The 25524-nt window shown below is 42.6% G+C and overlaps 1 protein-coding gene and 1 pseudogene across 1 annotated transcript; one reads left to right on the top strand and one right to left on the bottom strand.

Annotated features, from left to right (window-relative positions):
• Nucleotides 1-320: 320 nt before the first annotated feature.
• Nucleotides 321-25261, bottom strand: PTGR1 (prostaglandin reductase 1). The gene is given in 10 exon segments (XM_032419098.1): nucleotides 321-749; nucleotides 4034-4152; nucleotides 8620-8728; nucleotides 11183-11274; nucleotides 11495-11558; nucleotides 12254-12371; nucleotides 16108-16275; nucleotides 21402-21460; nucleotides 23321-23364; nucleotides 25013-25261. Coding segments are annotated over 10 exon segments (1101 nt in total). The 5' UTR covers nucleotides 25230-25261; the 3' UTR covers nucleotides 321-638.
• Nucleotides 19012-19623, top strand: LOC116641406 (annotated as a pseudogene).
• Nucleotides 25262-25524: the final 263 nt, after the last annotated feature.

Genomic DNA, 25524 nt, shown 5'->3' on the forward strand with positions numbered 1-25524 from the left:
AGGTAGCTCATACTGTGTACCTAATATAGACCAGGCCTTATGCTGGCGTTTTTGTTTCGTTTTGAAGATTTAATGATTTTTTATTTTAGAGAGAGAGAGCACATGCGTGGTGAGAGGAAAAGGAGAGAGGGAGAGGGAGAGAGTCCCAAGCGGACTCCCCGCTGAGCACGGAGCCTGATGCCGGGCTGGATACTACAACCCTGAGATCACGACTTGAGCCGAAATCAGGTCAGATGCTTAACCAGCTGAGCCACCCAGGCGCCCCTATGCTGGTGTTTTAAATAAATTTATAATATGTATATAAAGCAGATGTTAGTCTCCTCACTTTACAGATCAGGGAAAAAAAAAAAAAATCAGAACTCCAAAGTCACAGAAGCAGTAAACTTTTGGACTCCAAACCATTATTTTGCACCACAACCCAGGAGCTGTAGTAGGGAGTGAGGTGACTGGCCATTGTTCACTATGAAATTTTCACTCTCTGTTCTAATTACATACCACTTAGATGTGTTTTATTAGGGAGATCAAACTCATCACAATGACTATTTCTTAGATGATGAAGGTAGTATACATTTTTACTAAATGGTTAAGAAGAAATTAAGTAATTATCCAAATGATTTCTAGATTCCGTGTCATTTTTTTCATACTTTCACTATTGTTTTTCCCAAATTATCGCCTTTCAGCATTCCCATGAATGCAGCTGGCATGTTTTCAAATCCTTCAGTGATGTATTCATGGTACTGGATTTTACCCTGTATCAGAACGACAACAAATATAACAGATTAATTTCATATTCTAAATGATATACTCTTCTCATCATAGCAACAAATTTATCAGGTACACTATGGGAAACCTGGAAATCTAAGATGGAGGCCCTGTCCTCCATGAACTTATAGTCAACCTCGGGGCATGGTCCACAAAGTACAGATAGAATGTTGATAATAGGTGTTAGATCACAGTATAATAATAGCAGAAATGTCACAGGAAGCGATTAAGCAATTTCTAAGTAAATTATATGGAAAAGTTTAGTAATGTAATGATCTCAGAAGAGATGGAAGAAGATGGAGAAAGGGGCCCCCTTGCAGGGTATTATCTGTTTTAATCCTTCCAGTAGCTTCATGACGTAGCATCATTACCTCTTTGACCCCTGAAGAGGCAGAGCCTGTTCAGCAAATGTAAATACAATGGCAGTCTAATAGTTTGTCCTCGAATCAAGCCCAGATTCTTTCAATATATGTTGAACATTCACTTAGGAGTGCGGGAGGGAAGGGTTCATTTGTTGAGGGTTTTTCATTTTTCTTTCTACTTCAAGGCAGTCTACTAAGTGGAACTAATTTACATTTTCAAGGTTTTTTAAAAGGGGTCTTATGTGGAGACAGGAGTTACCTGATACCACTTACTTTCTTAATGTATTCCAGTGATGGCTTAGCACCCAGTATAGATTTTTGGAGGGACTATTTGCCTGGGGGTGGGGGTCACTCAACGAATTAATATGCATAGGAGCTGGGATTTGAACTCTTGACTAGAAAGCCCCAGCTCTTTCCTGTTCTTAAAGAGGCAAAGAACCTGGAAAGGGGTTAAAAGCTGTAACCCAAAGTTTAAAAGTTCAAAGTTGAAGATGAATACTAACATAAAAGTGTTGATAATACGGTAAATTAAGGTACAGCATACAGGCCATATGGAAACTCTTTGTACTAACTTTGTGAATTTTTTGTAAATCAAAAACTATTCTAAAAGAAAAGTGTATTTTTCAGAAGGGGAAGAGATGAGAAAAAAAAATAAGTAGACGAGAGAGAAACTAGGCCAATTCACTAGTTACTGAAAACAAAACTGTCATTAGGTCCACTCTGTTAGAAGGAGGCATTCGGGACCCCAGCACAGTGGCTTCTTGTCGTCAGCTGTGATCGTGGGAGGGCTAGATCCGATTTCAACAACAGGGACAAAGAGGCTCCACAGTGGGAACTTAAAAATCATTCAGCTCTTCTCAGCTTCCTGGAAAGAGCCCAGCTCAGCACTCCAAGAGTTGGACTGGAAAAACACCAAGCTCCAACGGCTGCCAGAGGAGCAATTTATTTCTTTGAATTGGGAAATGATGATAAAGCCAGGAGTTTAGAAGTGTGATACCACTTTTTCCCTCTAAAACTAAAATAATGCCCCTGGGTAACCCTGAATAACCACGTGGTGTAAGGTGGGAAAGTATCACAGCACAGGACAAGGGGATGGGCTTCTTCCTGTGGATCTAAGGCCATGGCTCTAAGAAGACACCAACCTAGGGCCTGGAAGAGCCACGGCACGAATATATGCCCCTCCAGCATGTATTCAACGATATTCATCTAGTGTTTACATTGGCTCAGACACTATTCTAGATGCTGAGGGTACATCAGAAAACAAAATGTACGGACGTTACTGCCTTCATGGAGGTTACATTCTCACAGGAGGGAGATGGGCAATAAATATAAGTGAATTACAGTATACATTATTTAAAAGGTGATAACTGCTGAGGATAAAAGTAAGGTAAGGAGGACCGAGAATGAAGGGGGATTGCAGGCACGCCTGCGTGGCTCAGTCGGTTAAGCATCAGACTCTTGGTTTCTGCTCAGGTCGTGATCTTGGGGTTGTGATCTCAGGGTGGGCTCTGCGCTGAGTGTAGAGGCTGCTTGTCCTCTCTCCGCCTTCCCCTGCTTTCATGCACACGCACTCACATGCATGTTCTCTCTCTCCCAAAATAAATAAATAAAATCTTTAAAAAAAAGAATGAAGAGGGATTGCAATTTAAAATAGGGCCATTTTAAAAGTTGCTTCATTCAGAAGGTAGTTTTTAACAAAGTCCTATGGGGAATGAGCGAATTAAGGAAGCAGTTACAGAGGGACAGAGGGAAGTGGGGAGGGATTGGGCAGAGTGAGCAAGGGGGTGAACACTAAGAAATGAAATTAGAGAGGTAATGGAGGTCAGATCATGTACAGCCTTATAAGTTTTATTCTATGTGAAATGGGGGAGTTTTGCAGGGATTTGAGCCAAAGAATGACATGGTTTGATTTATGCTTTAAAAGATCACTCTGGCAGCTGTTTTGGGAATGGTCTATTGGGGCATAAAGTCAGGAGGTCAGACAGGGTCTCCTGCAACATCCAGGCTAGACCAGACGGCAGTCTGGACCAGGGTGGTAGCAGCGGAGGTGGGAGAGCTGGTCAGATTCTGCGGGTAGTTTGAAGGTTGAGATACCAGAATTTCCCGACAGATGAGACGTGGGTAGGAGAGAAAGAAAGGAATCAAAGATGATTTCAAGGTTTTTGGATTGAGCAACTAGGAGGATAGAATTGCTGTAACTGAGATGGTGAGGTCTGTATATGGAATGGGTTTGGCAGGAAAGATCAAGACATATTTAGTTTTTGACGTGTTGAGTCAAAGATGTGTATTACACATCCAAGTGCAGCTGTTGAGCGGCCGAGAGCCCAGGGGAGAGACCCAGGCTGGAGACAGACATTTAGGAGCTGTCAGCATGTGGAGGATATTTAAAGCCAAGAGCCTGACTGAGCTAAGTAAGGGATAGGCAGACTTGGGTAGAGAAGAAAGGAAGCCCAGTGAGCCCACTCCTGTCCCTTGGGACACTCTATTATTAATTTAGAGAGCAGAAAAGAAGCTGGCAGAGGAGATCCTCTGAGGAGGACAAATCTGCAAGGAAAACCAAGAGCCACGGGAAGAAAGTGTACCAAGGAGAGCGTGATCACCTCTGTCCGATACTTGCCACAGCCAATCGAAGCCAAGAACTGACCCCTGCAGTTCACAGCAGGAGGACATCGTCAACCTTGACAAAGGCAATTTGGTAGAATGGCAAGAGTGTAAAAGCCTGATATGTGGGTTTGAGAAAGAATGGAAAGAGAGGAACTGCAGATGGTGCGTGTAAACAACTCTGGGATTTTGTTCTAGAAGGGGGAACAGTGAGATGCACCTGTATTTGCAGTGCAGGTGAAACCTATAGTGTGGAGAGGGAATCCGATCTCGTGTGCAATGGGGACAGGGGCTCTGGAGCCTGTTACCTCTACGACCCATTTCAGCAAGTCTTTCAGAACCTTCTGGCGGACCTCTCCTTGCCAGCAGGTAACGATGAACCCTTCCATGCAGAGCTGCTGATTGATAATATTCTCTGGGGGTGGGCCTGTGAACAGGAGGACACATTTGGGTGACAGGGTCCAGGGAGGTGGCCGTGGTGAAAACACAAGCAGTACAAGTCACGTCACTGTTCTAGATTTCTCCACTTGTTTCTGATCCATGGGGCTGTCCACAAATCAACATGGCCTCTGTGGTAGGCAGAATCTTGGTCCCCAAAGATGGGCGTATCTGAACTCCCAGAACCTGTGAATGTCTTTCCTTACGTGGCAAAAGGGACTTTTCAGGTATGATCAAGTTAAGAGCCTTTAGCTGAAGAGATTATTGTGTATTATTCAGGTGGGCCCAATATAATGACAAGGGCCCTTGTAAGGGAGGCAGAAAAGTCAGAGGCAGGAAAAAATGTGTGATGATGGAAGCACAGATCAGAGTGAGAGAGAGAGAGAGACACTGGAAGACCCTGCTGCTGGCTTTGTGGATGGAGGAAGGGACACGAGCCAGGGGATGCAGGCAGCCTCTAGAAGCTGGAAAAGGCAAGTTAACAGCTTCTCCTCTTGAGCCTTCAGCAAGAATTCAGCCCTGCTCACCCACTGTAGACTTTTGATCTCCGGAACTATTGGACAATGAATCTGTGTTGTTGTAGCCACTGAACTTGAGATAATTTGTCACAGCAGCAATTGGACTGACCCACCCTCAGAACCCTTATCCAGGCCAGGCAGCCAGGGAATATTCAGCCTTCACATGCCAGGAACAAGACCCACCAAAAACGTCCCAAATAGTTCTATGGAACAGAAAGAGGTCCTGAAGATAACCTGTGGAAGTGTTTCTGGGCTACTCAGGCTTAAATACCCTGATATTCCTGATACTTCGCATGTTTTATTCTTTTTTTATGTCTTACTTCGCATGTTTTGTTCTTTTTTTATGGCAGTCATTCTATGGCATAGCCCTATCTCCTGTTCTCTTCTCAAAGCAGATATAAAAAAAGCTAGTGTCCACCTCTGGCCCAAGAGCTAAGAGAGAATGATCAAGAGGCTCAGCAACTCCACCTCACCATTTCAGGGTACCAGGAGTTGGCCCAAACAGTGGTCTCACAACTCAGTGTGGATGAGAATCACAACGGAGGGCTTGTGGAAAGAGGACGTTGGCCCCTCCCCCAATTCCTGACTGTGGATATGGAGTGGGTCCCAAGAATCTGTACTTCTAACAAGTTCTCAGGAGATGATGATGCTGCTGGTCCTGGGCCCATACTTGGAGAACCACCAGCCTAGAAAAAGCCCCAGGCTACACTGCGGCCTATTAAGAAGATGGTACTCTATCTACTGTGTGAGAGAGAAAAGGTTGTGTTGGTTGCCTGGCTTGTTTTCTCAAGCATCCTAAGGGACCAGAAACTGAGGGAATGACCCATGAGCATAGTGTGAAAAGTTCCAGGAAGGGGCGCCTGGGTGGCTCGGTCGTTGGGCGTCTGCCTTCGGCTCGGGTCATGGTCACAGGGTCCTGGGGTCGAGCTCCGCATCGGGCTCCCTGCTCGGCCGGGAGCTTGCTTCTCCCTCTCCCACTCCCCCTGCTTGTGTTCCCTCTCTCGCTGTCTCTCTCTCTCTCTCTGTGTCAAATAAATAAATAAGAATTAAAAAAAAAAAAAGAAAAAGAAAAGAAAAGTTCCAGGAAGTCAGGTGAAAATGCCCAGGAAGAAGAGCCAAGGTGACTGGCAGAATTTATTTGCGACATCCTTGGTGACTGGCATCACTTAAGCTGAAAGTTCCCACTCACTACTTTGAAGAAAGTCACAGGAGCAGTCAGAAAAATAGGGCTTTGTCCTAAACCAAAACAAACTGATGCAAGATGAGTGAGATGTGAGGGTGACACAGGAGAGTGGCACATCCAGATGCGGGGCTGCTCTTGCAGAAAGACTGCTTCTTCAGAAGATCCACACCAACCATATTTCTTTTGAGGTTAAGGACTGGAATCCTCATATCCTCATCCTGGAAGAGGATGAAATACTATTTCTGGGCTTATCCACCCTGATGGGAATACAGTTTCTTTATTGGGAGCAATAAGAATGTGGCATTTTAGCATAGAGGAAGGGAGGGAAAAATAAAACAAGACAAAACCAGAGAGGGAGACAAACCATAAGAGACTCTTAATCATAGGAAACAAACTGAGGGTTGCTGGAGATGCGGTAACTGGGTGATGGGCATTAAGGAGGGCTCTTGATGGAATGAGCACTGGGTGTTGTATACAACTGATGAATCACTGAACTCTACCTCTGAAACTAATAATACACTATATGTTAATTAATTTAATTTAAATTTTAGAAAAGTTGGGGCGCCTGTGTGGCTCAGTTGGTTAAGTGTCTGCCTTCAGCTCAGGTCATGATCTCAGGGTCCTGGGATTGAGCCCCATGTCGGGCTCCCTGCTCAGCGGGGAGTCTGCTTCTCCCTCTCCCTCTGCCTCATTCCCCCTTCACATGCTCTGTCTCTGAAATAAATAAATAAATAAATAAAATCTTAAAAAATAAAATAAAATATAGTTAAAACCCATCAAAGAAAAAAAAAAAAGAATGTGGCATTTTAATGTGGCATTAAAGCCGGGGAAATACCCCTGAGCTATCCTAACAATGAAGTATGTCAGAATTTCTGGAGATCAGAGGCAGGGCAGAATCTCATCTAAAATGGATGGACAAAGCCAGCTGATGTCCTCAAAGACCTATCTGAGCAGCTGAACTTCCAAACTCTAATTGCTAAAAAGGCTAGATCAAGTTACTGGATCCAAAATATTTGGCTGTACCTAATTGGACTATGGTCAAGAAAATGCATCCTGGAGCTTTGCTCGATGCGCAGACAGAAGATTTCCCATGATTCTAGCTTAGCATCAGTTAGAAAAATATAGGAGAAAAAAGTCCTGAACAGTAAGACTGCCAAGTGCACCTGGAGTTTTCTTAGAGAAGGTAGTGTCTTTGATTTTTCAGAACCAAGAGGGAATCTACAAGCTGTCCTTTCTCAGCCCCTTCCACTCTCGCTCACTTGTCTCAATGCAGTTGAGGGGTTGTTAACTAGCAGGGCTGTAGGGTTTCATTCCCATGAGTGAAGACATCACAGAATGAATACCCAATTTATTTACAGTTATCATCCCAGATCCCGATGACACTCTCCAAGATTCCTTTTTGCTCTTTTTTCTCAGTTTTTTTGGACCACAGGTAAATCTATAATCTCACTAACAGCACAGAATTGTAGTCTTGAGGGGCTCCTGCATGGCTCAGTCGGTTTAGTGACTGACTCTTGGTTTCCACTTGGGTCTTGATCTCAGGGTCGTGGGATCGGGCCCCGTGTTAGGCTCTGCACTTAGCTCAGAGTCTGCTTGTGATTCTCTCCCTCAGCCTCTGCCCCTCCCCACCACCAGCTCCCTCTCTCTCTCTCTCTAAAATAAAATAAAATAAAATAAAATAAAATAAAATAAGAATCTTAAAAAGGGGGCACCTGGGTGGCTCAGTCGTTAAGCGTCTGCCTTCGGCTCAGGTCATGATCCCAGGGTCCTGGGATCGAGCCCCACATTGGGCTCCCTGCTCAGTGGGAAGCCTGCTTCTCCCTTTCCCACTCCCCCTGCTTGTGTTCCTGTTCTCGCTAACTCTCGCTCTCTGTCAAATAAATAAATAAAATCTTTAAAAAAAAAAAATCTTAAAAAAAAAATAATTGTTGTAGTAGAGAAGGACTCTGTATGAGGAGTTCAGGAGACCCGTCTTTGAGTGTCTTGCTAATAGGATTTAAAGAACCTCTGGTCCTCTTGCCATTCATCTCCCCATCCATAAAATAAGAGGCCTCTACAATGTCTCTCAGAGAAGTAGGACTTCAGGAATATAGTTCTCTAGCTGATACTGCTTTTGGACCTCTGTGGTATGGACAGGGGAGGGGGTGGTCTCTGCATAGGAGAGCGGAGAGGTGGGGGACAGAGGCACAGGAGAATCAAAATAAGGACAATCCAGGAACAGAGGGGAAATGCACACTCCTTTCCCTTTCCATGGAAATTGTCAGTTTGGGGGAGCCAGTGTGTCCTGCTGCTCTCAGAAGCACTGCCCACTACCATGAAAGGACATGGCAGCCCGTTGTTCCCTTCACCCACCCAAGTCATCCTCTCCCCAACCCCATACCTCCAGCAACACCTCGAATATCCTAAAGAACCCTCATATTGCACCAGCCAGACGAAGGTGTTCTGTTTCTAAATCAAATCATGGCTGCTTTTTTACAACTTTGCCCAAAACAATAGGTAAAAAACTAAAACTTTAAAAAATTATCAACACTCTTCTATATTTTCAGATTCTGTTATTTCTCAGTATCAAAGTGTAAAGTAAGCTATTTAGTACAAATATATGAAATTACATATTTTTAGTTTAATAAACACTATTTCATCAAGAATATCAGGAAGTCTTTTTAACATTTTGATAGTCACTGGCCTATACCATATCCGTGAATATTCTTCTTGTCTAGTCTTTCTACATCTGTGATCATGTGCATGAGCTCATTACCTGGGGGAAGAGGGCAAGTACTATTATACGTAGAGATGGCCCCACATATAGCAATTCTTCCAAATTTCTTCATCTGGGGGATAACAAGGTTTGAAAACTCTCCACCTACCTATACAGACAGGAAGAAAACAAAACCCACTTTAAATAATCTAAACACTAGAAGATTCAGGAGAATCAGTAAGTCACAACCATCATTTCACAAAATTTATTCTAGAAGTAAAAAAAAAACCTGATTGAATTAGCACAGCAGTGCAGAAAATTGCAGTTGGAAAAAGATAGAAGAGGCTGGGAATTTCTATTTGTAGGAACATACCATATATAACTTATACCTTTTACTTTATTATATTTTGGAGTTCTCTGATCAGTTCAATTTTCATTGCCCCTATCCAAGAGTATGGAAAAAATACTCAAAAGCCACATCAAGAACAAAGTTGGAGGACTCACATTTTCCAATTTCAAAACTTACTACAAAGCTGTATTAATCAAGACAGTGTGGGAACAGAAATATAGATCAATAGAACTAACTTGAACTAACTCTAAAATAAAATAAAATAAAATAAAATAAAATAAAATAAAATAAACCCTTATTTTATGGTCCATTGATTTTCGACAAGAGTGCCAAAACAATGCAATAGGAGGAAAAAATAGTCTTTTCAATAAATGGTGTAGAATAACTGGGTATGGAAAAGGAGGGGTATGAACCCCTTCTTAGGCAATACACAAAAATTAACTTAAAATGTATCGGCTAACACCATAAAACTCTTAGAAAAAAACATGGGAGGGGCGCCTGGGTGCCTCAGTCGGTTAAGCGTCTGCCTTCAGCTCGGGTCATGATCCCAGGGTCCTGGGATTGAGCCCCACATTCTCCCTCTCCCTCTGCCTGCTGCTTCCCCTACTTGTACACTCTGTCAAAAATAAATAAAATCTTTTAAAAAAAAAGGAAGAAACATAGGAGTAAATCTTTGTGACCTTGGATAAGGCAAGGCCTTCTTAGACATGACACCAAACGCTCAAGCAACAAAAGGAGAAATAAATCGGCCTTCATCAAAATTTAAAACTTTTGTGCTTCACAGGGCACCATCAAGAAAGAGAAAGAAAAAAGCAAAAAAGAAAGTGAAAGACAACTCACAGAACAGAAGAAAAGAACTGCAAACCATATAGTCAATCCTCTTTATTAGTGTATTCCATATTTGAGAATGGGACTACTTGTTAACATTTATTTATAACCCCCAAATCAACATTCACAGAGCTTGCCTGCTCATTTGGAGACATGCCTAGAGCTGCAAAAGAGACACAAATTTCCCAGCTAAGGTCAGCAAAGGCCGAGGGTCTGTGTTCCTTTTTCAGCTCTCCCAGAGATTACCCAGGAGGGAAGGCAGTAGGGGGCAGTGCAGAGTAGTTCAAAAAGCTCCAGCTCTGGGGCTGGTTGGATGGGATGTGAACCCCAAATCTGGGAGAATGAGTTTGTGGGGCAGCTTCAGGCAAGCTTCTTACCACTTCTGAACCTCCTTTTCTCTTTTGAAAAATAAAGAAAATAGAAGCTGTAGGAAGAGTTGTTTTTAGGATTTAAGACTGTAATCAAGGTGAAACATGTACATATGTGTGACTTGATAGAACATAACTACCAGGAATATTGAGGATTGGCTACATCCGGTAAGGGGCTTATCAGAACTTTTATGAAGAACTCTTAAAACTCAACAAATAACCCAATTGAAAAATGGGCAAAAGATCTGAACAGACATATCTCCAAAGATATACAAATGAAAAGATGCTCAGTATCATTAGTAATTAGGGAAACTCAAATCAAAACCACAGTGAAATTCTACTTCAAACCCACAAGGATAGTCATAATAAAAATGATAGATAGTAAGTGTTGGTGAGGATGTAGGGAAATTGGAACCCTCATACATTGCTGGTGAGAATGTAAAATAGTGCAGCCATTTTGCAAAATTGTTTGTTGGTTCCTCAAAATGTTAAATATGGAGTTTCCACATGACCCAACAATTCCATGTAGAGGTATATACCCAAGAAAAATGAAAACATATGTCCACACAAAAACTTGATCATGAATGTTTATAGCAACATTAAGCATAATAGCCAAAGAGTGAAAATTACTCAGATGCTCATCAATTGATGGATGGATAAATAAAATGTAGTATACCCATACAATGGAATATTACTTGGCCATAAAAAAGGAATGAAGCACTGAGACACATTACAACATGGATGAAACTTGAAAACATGCTAATGTATAGTGTAAGAAGCTAGTCACAAAAGACCACTTTTGGGGGTAAATGGGGAGTGACTATAATGAGTACAGCATTTCTTTTTGGGATAATGAAATGTTCTAAAATTGATTGTGGTCATGGTTGTAGAATTCTGGGAATATACTAAAAACCACTAGGTTCAACACTTTAAAATGGGTAAATTGTATCTCAATATGCCTGTTTTTTTTAAAGGCATATGTGCTTTCTTTACATATTTTAGGTGGAAACTTTAGAAGCATATTCTCTTGTATAGTACTTTGTTAGAAAATAAGATATTAAGTCCAATTTGTACTCACATTATCGAAGTAACAATCATAACCATCAGGAGAGGCTTTTTGCAAAGTTTCTTCCAAAGACTCTACTGTTTTCTAGTTAAAGGCAACATCATTGGGGCGCCTGGGTGGTTCAGTCGTTAAGCGTCTGCCTTCGGCTCAGGTCATGATCCCAGGGTCCTGGGATCGAGCCCCGCATCGGGCTCCCTGCTCGGCGGGAAGTCCGCTTCTCCCTCTCCCACTCCCCCTGCTTGTGTTCCCTCTCTTGCTGTGTCTCTCTCTGTCAAATAAATAAATAAAATCTTTAAAAAAATAAAAAAATAAAGGCAACATCATATCCAAGCTTTTTGAGGTAGGCAACCTTTTCGTCAGACCCTGCTGCTCCAATAACTTTGCAGCCCTAAATGAGGAGAAAAAAATGGAAACCATTTATAAGCCAAAAGCATGGACCAACCCCCCTCCTAGTCTAGTATGGTCAGGTTCCCCAAGAACACCCAAAGTGCTCACATATATGAAGATACCACAATGGGCCAACAGGCCCATAGGTGAAATTAGTCCCTGAATCAGCCTACAATCCAACTTGTAACTTCAGCCTGCCTCTGACCAACCAACAGATTCCGGTCTCTGGTTATGTGGTTTGCAGCTCGTTTTAACTTGTTGGCTTGACAACCTTTTTATTTGACTCTCTTGTTTCTTTATTTTTGGGCTTCTCTTGCAGTGATTTGCATGCTATCTTTTGGTACAGTGGTCCTTTAGACTATAATTTGGGCTCAGCTCTGGGACTGTCAGCCCTCCCAGTGACTGCCCCCTTATTCTTTCATTTGGGCTAAAGCATTGGACTAGATCCTGTCTAATCGTAGAGGAATTGGAAAGCATTCTGAAAAGCACTTTCGGGACGAGACTAGAGACTGTATTGGAACACAGAGAGTAGCTCTTCAGAAATCTCTTATATTCTTAATGTATCTTCAACTTCTAAACAAGACCCACTAAACTAAACTCCGTGAGACTGGGGAAGTTCTGCTCTGTTGACTGTTGTATTCTCAGTGCACACTGTGGGTATTGAGTAAATGTTTGGTACTTGACGAAGACACTTACCTTGAGCTTAGCTATCTGCCCCACCACAGAGCCCACTGCTCCTGCTGCTGCATTAACCATCACTGTTTCTCCACCCTTCACACCACAGATGTCAAGTAGGCCAAAGTAGGCTGTTAGCCTGGGGGAAGAAAATTAAAGATATGTGGATAGATTTGTTGCTTATAAATCTATATTTATATCTTTGTTGCTTCAGATACATCCTGAAGGCCTTCTCAATAGCCCAGTGCCATGGGTCCAAATAAAAGACAAAAAATATAGGAAATGAATATTACCAGCCACTAAGTGGGTCCACCTCCTCCTTCCTCACTCTTTTTTTTTTTTTTTTTAAAGATTTTATTTATTTATTCGAGAGAGAGAGAATGAGAGAGAGCACGAGCGGGGAGAGGGTCAGAGGGAGAAGCAGACCCCCCGCTGAGCAGGGAGCCCGATGTGGGACTCGATCCTGGGACTCCAGGATCATGACCTGAGCTGAAGGCAGTCGCTTAACCAACTGAGCTACCCAGGCACCCCCCTTCCTCACTCTTAAATAGGAATAAAGATGATGGGAACTAGAGAAGAAATTGAGAGTTGGTTGGAAAGGGGCTGCACTTTGTCTACCCCTAAGCCAAGTCTCAGGAGCAAAAGAAGATAAACTCTGAGGATCCTAGAACAGAGAGCTTGTGTTTCATTCCATGTGTGTCCTAGGGAGAGGGTGAGCTTCATGAGGAAAGCCTCCATGTCATCATGGTGCCACAGCCACAGAACAGATATAATGGTATGCAGTGTCTAGGCATAAGAGGTTCCCAGGGAAACACCTGGAGTTTTCCATGGCTCCTAAGTGGGATGGAAGAACTGAAATTTCCCCATCTCATCCCAAATGAGATGTCGAAGTTAGCTGTCAAGGAAAGAACTACAGGGTCTACAAAGATGCAGCTCAGACAGTACTGACAAGTACTGGGTGAAGAAGCCACCAGCTCGGATGGCCAGCTTGGAAGGCGATGTGGCTGAGGACTCAGTGGGAAAAGGAGACCAGCATAAGACTAAGACAGATCAAGCTCAAGAAGTTGTTGTCTCCCCTCTACTGGCACAGAATCTGTGTTAGCCCTTGGAACTTTGCATCAACCCTAGGGAGAGGAAAAAAGGAAATCCTGAGTTTTAAACCTGAACAATATGAAAAATCACTGAATTTAACTGAGGCTCTGTTTTACTACACAAGCCAAGATGCAGGCTTGAGATAGAAATGATGTACAGGGGCACCTGGGTGGCTCAGTTGTTAAGTGTCTGCCTTCGGCTCAGGCCATGATCCCAGGGTCCTGGGATCAAGTCCCGCATTGGGCTCCCTGCTCAGAGGGAAGCCTGCTTCTCCCTCTCCCACTCCTCCTGCTTGTGTTTCTTCTTTATCTCTCTCTCTGTCGAAAAATAAATAAAGTCAGGACGTCTGGGTGGCTCGGTCGGTTGAGCGTCTGCCTTTGGCTCAGGTCATGATCCCAGGGTCCTGGAATCAAGTCCCACATCAGGCTCCTTGCTCAGCAGGAAGCCTGCTTCTCCCTCTGCCTGACACTCCCCCTGCTTGTGCACTCTCTCTCTGTCTCTGTCTCTCTCTCTCTGATAATAAATAAAATCTTTAAAAAAAATAAATAAAATAAAGTTAAAAAAAAGAAATGATGTACAGTAGTAGAAAAATTCCAAGTTATGTTTCTGCACCCCTGGGTCTGAGCCAATGAAATCTATATCCACTATGGCGATTGCTAAGCCACTTGCAAAATTTCAGACAAATTCATGTAAAGTTATTTCTATATGAACAGAAACTGTACGTCTGCTTCTGAGTATATCTGGGGATCCATTAGGGTTGGACATTGAAGGTGAGGCAGTGAAAGGCACAGAAATCTGCACTTTTTCTGAGGACCCAAAAGCTAATATTCCCACTGAAAACTGCCGCCTTCATTAATGCTGAAGGCTGAGTGTGCTGGACAAGTTAGCAAAACCTCAAATGCAAAGCAGAAGGTGCATTTTCTGATTGTCATCCTACCCATGACAATCATCCTACCCATGACATCCTACCCATGACAATCCTACCCTCCACCCCAATCTCTGTCCTAGAAAATTCTAAAATCAGCTTTCAGTTAGACCTACTGACCCAAGATATACAAGGCCTTTCCCAAACATCACATCCTTCTAAAAATGGAAAGGAGGTAAGATGGAGAAGTCAACAGTAAAGAAATCTTAGAGGAAAAATTAAAGGCACATTTTGGTCTAAGGGGGACTTCAATCAATAACAGGTTGGAGAGCAAAACACATAAACACCTCCAGCTTAACAGAGAAAACAAAGGTCCGATGAAGGAAGTCATGCAAACTTTGAAGGAATGTTAAATCTCTGGAGCCTGGACAGCAGCAACACCCTAGGTTTCAAAGTTCAACTTCTTTGATAGTCTATAGCAGAAGTTCCAGTGTTCTTGAAGGGTTGACCCAGGCCACTGGTAAGGAATGCTCAAAGAATGGGTAGTGTGTCACTAGAGGAGGTTAGAAACATAGCATAACTCCTTCTCCTCAATCAGTGAGAACCACTGATATAAAGTTGATTGTTTGGAGTAAAAGTGCACTCCTCAGGGGCTTTGAACAGGGGAATGAGAAGTCTACACAAATGAATAAATTACCCTCTATTTTAGGATTCAAATCTCCTACTATTTTATAGATAGTCATGGGAGACTTGCTTCAAGGTTTCCTCATGTCTCCCTTCACCCCTGCCTTCTTCCACCTGGCTCACAATTTAGAGAGAAAGACAGGTGGAATAACAAGGTGGGAGGAAGAGCTCACTAGTAGAGGGTCTAGGGCAAGCAGGCAGGACTTGGAAGTGCTATAATTCTTTTTAGTGCCCACTTATTGAAAGTAAGGTATTAAGCATCCTCTAAATTCACGATACTGTCTCTTGGCCATGGCAATTCTGAGGAGTTCATATTCTGAGTGCAATATGAACTTGGGGTATAGGGGACTGGTTTTTGCTAGAGGCTGATCGTTTGAGGTATGTATTTCCATTTCATTCTTTAGAAGTCCTTTGAGGTGTGAAAAAGAAAGAGGAAGGGAGGAAGGGGGGAAGGAAAGAAGGAAGGAAGGGATGAAGGAAGGAAGGAAGGATGGAAGAAATGAAAGATCATATAACTTGAAGAGAGAAAGGAAATTCATGAATTCCAGACTAAAAATGTTCTGGGAGGACTCCAACAAAAGGAATTCAATTGACCTTGCTTCTCCAGACCATAAAAGGGAACTTGAGGTCCCAAGTTCAGTTGAGACAGGATGAACTGACCCAGGAGTCTTCCTGAGGGATAAGGCCAAGGAACTCCTGAGTAGTTCAAGTCTGTGTCAAGCTGAGTGACTGTACAACCATACTTATGATTCATCTCAATTTAAATAATCTCAGATCCCTTTATACCTCAGGAAATTCAGATGTGCATAGGGAAAGGTGGGGAATGAGAGACAGTACAGAAAAGCCAAGGTAGACTGAATTCTTTTCCCCCTTTTAAACTCTGAAATGGAGGTAGAGATGAGTAAGGAGTGAAGCCAAGACACTTCCAGAGATGGAGGGAGCTGGTTCTGTCGTGTTACCATTTGCCTGCTGCTAGGGAGGGGTCATGCCCCATGCTTCTCTGCTCTGTTGCTCTCTGGACTGGAGGGTCTCTGGCCTCATTTTCCCTCTTTCCTTCAGTCCAAGGCTAACTCTAGTCCATCTTCTTCCCTTCTTAGTCCTACCATCTACTCTAACCAGCCCCTGAGCCTAGACTGTCTCAAGTTTCTTCTTGTTGACCACATTCTGAACAAACTATTTTGGAAAACCAGAATGTCAGGTATTTAAACAAATGAAATATACCCATGAAACTCACCCTGTCATGCCCACTGTTCCCAGAGCCAAAGACACCGGTACCGTGTCTGGCCACTCTGCGGGTAGCTTTTCCAGATCTTTCCCATCAGAAATAGAGTGTGTCATCCAGCCTGAAAAAGCCACTACCACAGTTCCTGCTGGGAAGGCTGAGTTTTTACTTTCCACAACTCTGAAAGATAAAGCACATTAAGACATGGGAAACCTCTTTCAAGGGAGTTGGGATGCTGCATGGGTAGGTTCCTAAAAGGGCATTGAAGTTAATATTCCATGATTAAATACCCCACCACATCTCTCCATCGTAATTCCTCGCTGCTGGTTTCTCCTCCTCGAGAGAAAATATGGGCCATTAGAGAAGAACTCTCTGAACTGGTTCCACATCTGTCCCTGTCCTCACCCACTTCTCTCCAGTGCAACCTGCCTTCTACTCCACTAAGGTCACAACAACTTCTGATTGCAAAATCCAGTGGACACTCTTCATTCATTATCTGATTTTGCCTTTCTACTGTATTCAACACTCTGAGCTACCCAAACTTCCTCATTGGTTTCCATAATACTGACTTCACTGGGATTTTTGTCTCTCCCTCTGAGTTGCTCCTTTTCAGTCTCATTTGCTGATTTTCTTTCTCCCACCTTCTCCCACCGTTACCATTTTATACTGTCTTCCCCCTGATCGTGAAGTTATATAACACATTTATTTTAGAAAATTTGATGTATGAAATAAAAATACTAGTTCTAATCCCACAATACAAAGATAACTGCTAATATTTTGGGGTGTGTTATGGCAATCTTAATGATATATTCAAAAAAGGCATATTATAAGAATACAAACTGGTGCAGCCACTATGGACAACAGTATGGAGATTCCTCAAAAAATTAAAAAAAGAACTACCATATGATCCAGTTAATTCCACTAGTGGGTATTTACCCAAAGAATATGAAAACACTAATTCAAAAAGATATATGCACCCCTGTGTTTACCCCTGAATTCAAAAAGATATATGCATCCCATTGTTTACCTGCATTATTTACAATAGACAAACTATGGAAGCAACCCAAGTGTCCCCCTATAGATGAATGGATAAAGAAGATGTGGTATATAGACAATGGAATATTACTCAGCTATCAAAAAGAATGAAATCTTGCCATATGCAAGACTGGATCTAGAGGGCATAATATTAAGTGAAATAAGTCAGTCGGAAAAAGACAAATACCATATGATCTTACTCATACGTGGAATTTTTTAAAAGATTTTAACTTAGGGGCGCCTGGGTGGCTCACTCAGTTAAGTGTCTGCCTTTGGCTCAGGTCATGATCCCAGAGTCCTGGGATCGAGCCCCGCATTGGGCTCCCTGCTCGGCGGGGAGCCTGCTTCTCCCTCTCCCTCTGTCTGCCACTCCCTTTAAAAAAAAAAAAAGATTTTAATTTATTTATTAGAGAGAGAGCATGTGTGCGAGGGAGAGCAGGGGCAGAGGGAGAAGGAGAAGCAAGCTCCCTGCTGAGCAGGGAGCCCAATGTGGGGTTTGATCCCAGGACCCTGAGATCATGACCTGAGCCGAAGGCAGACACTTAACTGACTGAGCCACCCAGGCGCCCTCATATGTGGAATTTAAGAAACAAAACAAACAAACAAAGAAAAAGAGACAAACAAAAAAACAGACCCTTAAATGAAGTGAACAAACTGGTGGTTGCCAGAGGGAAGGTGGGCCCTAGGGGGATGGGTGAAATAGGTGATGGGGATTAAGAGTACACTTACTGGTTTTTGTTTTTTTGTCTTTTTTAGATTTTATTTATTTATTTGACAGAGAGAGAGAGCATAAGCAGGGGGGATTGGCAGGCAGAGGGAGAGGGAGAAGCAGGATCCCCACTGAGCAGGGAGCCAGATGTGGGGCTTGATCCTAGGACTCTGGGATCATGACCTGAGCTGAAGGCAAACACTTAACCAGCTGAGCCACCCAGGCACCCCAAGAGTACACTTATTGTAATGAGCACTGAATAATGTATAAAATTTTTGAATCACTATATTGTATACCTGAAACTAATAACACTGTATGTTAATTATACTGGAATTAAAAAAACAAATGCATTTTTAAAAATGTATACATATTTACATAATTGAAATCACTTTATGTTTTGCAACCCAGTTTTTCTCTCTCAACATTATACTAGTATATATGACTTATACTTTTTCCCATGTTAGTAAGAATCCTTTAAAACTGAAATGAATTTAGGGGCGCCTGGGTGGCTCAGTTTGTGAAGCATCTGACTCTTGATTTCAGCTCAGGTCATGATCTTAGTGTTGTAAGATGAAGCCCTGCACCGGGCTCTGTGCTGGGTGCAGAGCCTGCTTAATATTCTCTCAAGCAGACTCCATGCTGAGGGCAGAGCCAGATGCGGGGCTCAATCCCATGATCCTCAGATCACAACCTGAGCCAAAACCAAGAGTCAGACGCTCCACCAACTGGGCCACCTAGGTGCCCCCACATAAAAATTTTAAACTATGATTGGACATGGGAGAAAGATAAAGATAAACAAAGATCCAAATATTTGCAACACTAATATTCCTAACATATAAGAAGATCTTACAAATCACTATAAAAGATAAAAAGACCTAAAGGAACAACGGAAAAGACATAAACATAATTCACAGAAGAAAACTGATGATTAATTTACGAAAAAAATGTCAACATCACTAATAATGAAAGAAATGGAAGTTAAATGGAAATATTAATGTGAATTCATCTCAGATTGCCAAGATGATAAGCAATGGGCATATAGGTATGAGGAAACAAGTTCTTTAATATGCTATTGGTGGGAGTGGATATTCATACGATCTTTTTGAAGAGAAATTTGACATCAAAACTTCAAATTAAAAATGTGCATCTATTGGGTTGGTGATTCCGGAAGAAACAAGAGTACAGCATGAACATAGGGAAGCAAAAGAAAGCAAGAAAGTATGCTACCATGAAGCGAATGCTTAGTCTTCGAGATCAGAGGCTTAAAGAGGATAGATTAAAACCTAAAAAGAAAGAAAAGGAAGATCCCAGTGCACTCAAGGAAAGAAAAGTCCCCCAACATCCTCCCTGCTTATTCTTCCAATATAACACAGAGCTGGGCCCACCTTACCACATCCTGGTTGATACCAACTTTATCAACTTTTCCATTCAAGCCAAACTTGACTTAGTACAGTCAGTGATGGACTGTCTGTATGCCAAGTGTGTCTCTGTAGAACTGACTGTGTAATGGCTCAAACTGAGAAACTGGGGCAAAAGTATTGAGTGGCTCTAAGGATTGCCAAGGAGCCAAGATCTGAACCATTACCATACACACACAAAGGAGCCTATGCAGATGACTGCTTAGTACAGAGAGTAACTCAGCACAAGTGTTACACTGTGGCCAAGTTGACCAGGACCTTAAAGGACGAATCTGGAAGATCCCTGGAGTTCCCATTATGTACATTTCTAACCATAGGTACAACATTGAGCGGATGCCAGATGATAATGGAGCCCCTCGGTTCTAATTCTTTTTTTCTTTTTTTTATTTGACAGAGAGAGACAGCGAGAGAGGGAACACAAGCAGGGGGAGTGGGAGAGGGAGAAGCAGGCTTCCCGCTGAGCAGGATACGGGGCTCGATCCCAGGACCCTGGGAGGACCACAACCTGAGCTGAAGGCAGACGCCTAACGACCAAGCCACCCAGGCGCCCCTAATTCTTAAAAGATAAGAGTTCTTCTGCCTTCCTTTACCAACTTTTTCTGTTGCCAGTTCATATTAGCAATATGCTATAAGCGTGAATTATTCTTCTTACCCATTTGCTCTGTTACGAGCTGAGTATGGTTAAATACACTCACTTTTTGAAGTTGTTTTGAAATTGATATTTTGTATCATTTTAAATACTGTTGCATCTTTTTATAAATCAGATGATTGCTCATTTAAAAAAAATGTGCATCTCTCGGGCACCTGGGTGGCACAGTTGGTTAAGCATCCGACTTGAGGGGCGCCTGGGTGGCTCAGTTGTTAAGCGTCTGCTTTCGGCTCAGGTCTTGATCCCGGCGTCCTGGGATCGAGCCCCACATCGGGCTCCCTGCTCAGCAGGAGGCCTGCTTCTCCCTCTCCCACTCCCCCTGCTTGTGTTCCCTCTCTCGCTGTCTCTCTCTCTGTCAAATAAATAAAAATTTTAAAAATCTTAAAAAAAAAAAAGCATCTGACTCAGTTTAGGCTCAAGTCATGACCTCACGGTGCTGAGATCGAACCCCGTGTTGGGCTGTGCTCAGCGTAGAGTCTGCTTAAGAATCTATCCCTCTCCCTCTGCCCCTTCCCAACCCTGTGCTCTCTTTCTAAAATAAATATATAAATCTTTATAAATAAATAAATAAGTTAATAAAATATGCATCTCCTTTGACCTAGAATTTATACTTTTGGGAATTTAATGTGAAGCAATATTCATCTAAGTAGGCAAAGAATACACAGACATGCACAAAAGAGGCATACGTGTTCCTTGCAGAACTATTTGTGATAGAAAAAACTGGGAACAGTTGCTACCAGGAGTAGATTAGTTACATGGCAGGTAACAATGGGATAAATTGGCAGCCATTAAGGGGTGCCTGGGTGGCTCAGTTGGTTAAGCGTCTGACTTCAGCTCAGGTTGTGATTCTGGAGTCCTGGGATCGAGCCCTGTGTCAGGCTCCCTGATTCAGTGGGGAGTCTGCTTCTCCCTCTTTACCTCCCCCCTCCACTTGTGCTCTCTCTGTCTCTCTCAAATAAGTAAATAAAATCTTTGGGAGAAAAAAAAGGATTGATTTAAAAAAATCTGCAGCCACTAAAAGGTAGGTAGTATATTTACATTTTATCAACAAAAGATATCCATAACATATTAAGTGAGAAAAAGCAATTTGTTGAAGGGCATATAATCCCATTATTTAAGAAAAATTATAAATATTAATTTGTGTACTAAGCAATTTTTGAAAGAATACATTAACAACAGTCACCTCTAAGGTTCAGATTAAGATAAGGGAACTTTCAGTTTCCAAGATACAAATTTTTGATTTATTTGAATTTTTGCCATAGTCATAAACTGGACAATTACAATTTTTTAAGTTTAAGAGTTGCAACGATGTCAATTTCACAGGCTTCCCTCCTTTCCAATTAGTCAAGAAAGGGGCAAGATTTCCCAAGTTGCTTCCAAGATCAGTGAGTGAATCACATGGACTGAAGAAACTGTAGGGGTGATAGACAGAGGTGGACCCAGAAGGAGGTAAAGGAGAGACATATTTTTCAAGCACTGAGACACACAGAAATACCTGGCCACTTGCTGTCCCATCATCATATCACCCTCCTTCAATCTTTTGGCCGCCACTCTGAAAAAAAAAAATCCATTCTTAATACATAAGGACATCTGGGGAGGGGCCCCTGGGTGGCTCAGTTGGTTGCACATCTGACTCTTGATTTTGACTGGGTCATCAAACCCTGCCTTTGGATTCTCTCTCTCCCTCTCCTTCTGTCCCCATCCCCACCCCTTTCTCTTGCTTGCGTGCATGCATTCTCTCTCTCTTAAAAAGAAAAAAAAGAGCATCTGGGGAAAACCATCTTGAATTTCAGGCCACATGGAAAATCAATGGGAAAAGTGTGTGCTGATACATAAAGGCAAAATAATTGGGTGAAATGCAAGAGGAGAGATGTTAGAGGTAGTTCTGCTGTGACCCCAGAGAAGCATTCTGATAGCATTTTCCTGTGAAATGAATATGAGAATCTTACCATCATGCTCCATTGTGGATGAGTTTCTACCAGTAACTTTTAAAACATAACCCAGACACCACTGGGTACTTGTTTCTCAAATCACTAGCTGTGATATTGTGATTTAGAATAAGAATTAATGTATTCTGTCTACATCCCGTTTCTGGCATAGAGCTCCTAAACTCCTGGGATTTCCGAAGTGATGAGAGTGATAAAGGCATCTTTTGTTACATTAATGAGGTGATTTTTGGAAAGCACCTAAGGTTGGGGGCTGGTTGCCAGAACCAACCACATGATTAGAGGGCTCTAACTTTCATTGCCCCCTCCCCAGACCTCCAGGAAGTGGGGAGGGGCTAGAGGTTGAATCAATTGCCAATTGTCAATGATTTAATCGATCATGCCTATGTAATGAGCCTCCATAAAACCCTAAAAGGACAGGTTCTGGGTTGGCGAACATGAGGAGATGTGGGGAGAGTGGTGTCCTTGGGGAGGGCATGGATACTCCTTGCCCCTTCCCACATACTTTGCCCTACGCATCTCTTCCACGTGACTGTTTCCAAATCATACCCTTTTATAATAAGCCAATAAGCTAGAGAGTAAACTGGTTTCCTGAGTTCTATGTGCTGCTCTAGCAAATTAATTGAACCCAAGGAGGGGGTCTTTGGAGCCTCGGATATAGCCTGTTGGTCAGAAGTAGAGGTAACAATGTGGACTTGGGATTGGCATCAGAAGTGTGGGGAGGGGCAGTCTTGTAAGACTGACACCTTCACTTGTGGGATCTACAGTTAGATAGTGTCAGAACTGAATTGTAGGACAACCAGCTGGTATTAGAGAATTGGCTGGTATTGTAGGGGGAAAAGTTTACAAATTGGAATTATTGTCGCAGAATCATACCAGCCACACAAAAAGGGATGCCAGTTAACATTTGGAAACATTTTTTTACCTTAGATTTGAATCTCTATTGATCAGTTCTGAAAACAATTATTTTAAAGAATGATGACTACATTATTTACCAATAGGCAAAAATTACTGAGAAGTTAGTGCCCCATAAAGGCTTTCATTCCTTCCCTTCCCTGGATTGTTTACTGAGTACAAATATTTGATTAAATTAAAAGAATACAGGTAAATGGAAGGCAAGAAAAGCTTATTTTAGTCTTACCATCTTCCTCTACCCAAATTAGTTGTCAGTAGTGAAATGGACAAATTGGATTTGGGCTTCTTTAGTCTTTTAATTTTTGGGGAGCAATGAGAGGCAAATTGTGCACATTAAGAGAGGAAATGGTGGTCAAATAACGGAGCCAAGGGAATCCCTCATCAAACTTCTCAAACCTTTGCTGGCAAAGATGAGCAACCATGAATCTTAATGCTGATATTATACTGGGACGACAGGGGGAAGAGACAATCAGTTGGGTATTTTAAAAGATGGACTATTTCAAAACAGGATCCAAAGCACAACACATGAATTTTTAGGAGGGAAATCATCCCTCATATAAGGATCCACGGTAAGGAACAGAGCTTCCAGCAGGACCTCTATAAAATAAAGCATTCCATAGGCAATTGGAAACTCAAGGCTTGATGCCTTCCTTGACTTTGGCATTCCAAATAAGCACTCAAAATTAACATTCTAAATAAGATTATCTTTCTGCTTCACGGTTGCCCTTCTGCACTTGCTATTAAAGAGATAGACAACAAGAGGGGCCCAGCCCTGATTATCATCATCCTCACCATCACCATCATCATCATGTTATGTACTTAGAACTCACTCCATGCTTTACATGGATTATTTCACATGATATTCCCAACAACTATTGTTTCCATTTTACTTAGGCTTAGGTTAAGGAACTTGCTCAGGGCCACATTTGTAATCACTATGTTACAGTGCTCATATAAGGTTTCACTGACAGCCCCCATTAGTATTAAAGAACATATATTTTGCTGGAGTGATCCTCATGCACACATTCTCTGGAATTTTGAACCAGAGTCCTGGCTGTCTATCCCAATTTAGATGGGACTGAACTTGGCCAAGCTCTTTGACTGCATGCCCCTTTCTCAAAGCCTGCCTTCCTACCTGCAAATACCCCATATGGTCTGCTCTACAAAGCTAATCTCCAAACACGTTACAGCGGTGCCGCTGTTTCTCTCCCCTAGATTTCCTTAGGGGTTTGCCTTGTCCTTCCACTTCCCCCCATGGGATGGGAGACTCCTCAACAAAGGAGGAGACTTTTTCCCTCCTGTCTGTGCACAGGATAACCTGAGATCTGCACACAGCTGCTAGGCCCTGCTTACCCCCTTGCTCACCCCATCACCAGGCTTGCCAGGACAGAGAGGAAATCCTCCCCAGCATTTGTCGAAGTCAGGAACAATGTACCATTTCAATTATGAAAGAAATCAGAGGGATCCTCCTCCCACATGACATCAAGGCTTCAAACAGAAAACCTTGAAAAAGTCTCTGTGGAAGATTGCAAAATTGTCACAAATACCTCCCATCGCTGTGTGGGGCCTCCTTGCCACTCCTCCCATCAAGAAGTCTATGTCTCCAGGCGCCTGGGTGGCTCAGTCATTAAGCGTCTGCCTTCAGCTCAGGTCATGATCCCAGAGTCCTGGGATCGAGCCCCCCATCGGGCTCCCTGCTTAGCAGGAAGGCTGCTTCTCCCTCTCCCACTCCCCCTGCTTGTGTTCCTGTTCTCGCTGTGTCTCTCTCTGTCAAATAAATAAATAAAATCTTAAAAAAAAAAAAAAAAGAAGTCTATGTTCTCACTCCTTGAATCCGGACTTGGCTATGTGACTTGCTTTGCATATTAGCAAACATGATATAAGTAGAGGCTTGAAAAGTATTTGCCAACACCTACTGATCTAGATCAGTGGGACCACTGCAAAGACAGAGCTCACAGCCTGCTAGAAACTAGCCTGCTAGAAAGGCCACCCAGAGGACTGAGACATGCACCTCTGCAGAGAGCTTGCTAACCACCAGACAAATGAGTGAGGTCCAACCTAGATTAAACGGTTAGCCCAGATGAAACCTACAGAGTTACCACCAACTTAACCCAGCCCAAATTGCTAACCCACAGAATTGTAAGCCAATAAATGATTGCTGTTAGATGTCATTGTTGTTTGAGGTAGTTTATTATGCAGCAAAGGCTAACTGATAGTCTTTTCCAGCTGAAATCTTATGACTTACCTCCATCTTTTAAGGATGGGAGTTCAACTGTCTTTAACTCAAAGTTACTATGAGTAGGGCTGCCTTCAAAGTGCTTCTTCAGGGTCCAGCTCTTAGCATGAACCATCCTGAAGTTTCTGGAACACAGTAAACATGTAGTCAACTGCCATGACGTGACTGGATTATTATGACTTCCTAGCCCCCGCGAGGAAGCCAGGCAGCAGGGTCCACTCACCATCTACTTCTCTTCATGATCATTTAACGCCAACACATTTATTGGGTATTTACTACCTTTCTATTCCTGTGCTAAGCACTTCATATGCACTATCTCATTTTACCCTCATAAATTTTAAGATAGGCATTATTATCATTGCCAGTATACAGGGTACAAATGAGGAAACTGAGGCTTCCTCAGAAATCTCTAAGACAAGGAAAAATATTAAAACCGACATCGAAATTCTTCCCAGCCACCGCTGGGGTTTCACAAGGGCACTGGACAGCTCCGTGGTGTGTGAATATTCCGTTCCTCACCT

This window comes from Phoca vitulina, unplaced genomic scaffold (genome assembly GCF_004348235.1).
Source record: "Phoca vitulina isolate PV1807 unplaced genomic scaffold, GSC_HSeal_1.0 scaffold21, whole genome shotgun sequence".
NCBI classification, from domain to species: Eukaryota; Metazoa; Chordata; class Mammalia; order Carnivora; family Phocidae; genus Phoca; species Phoca vitulina.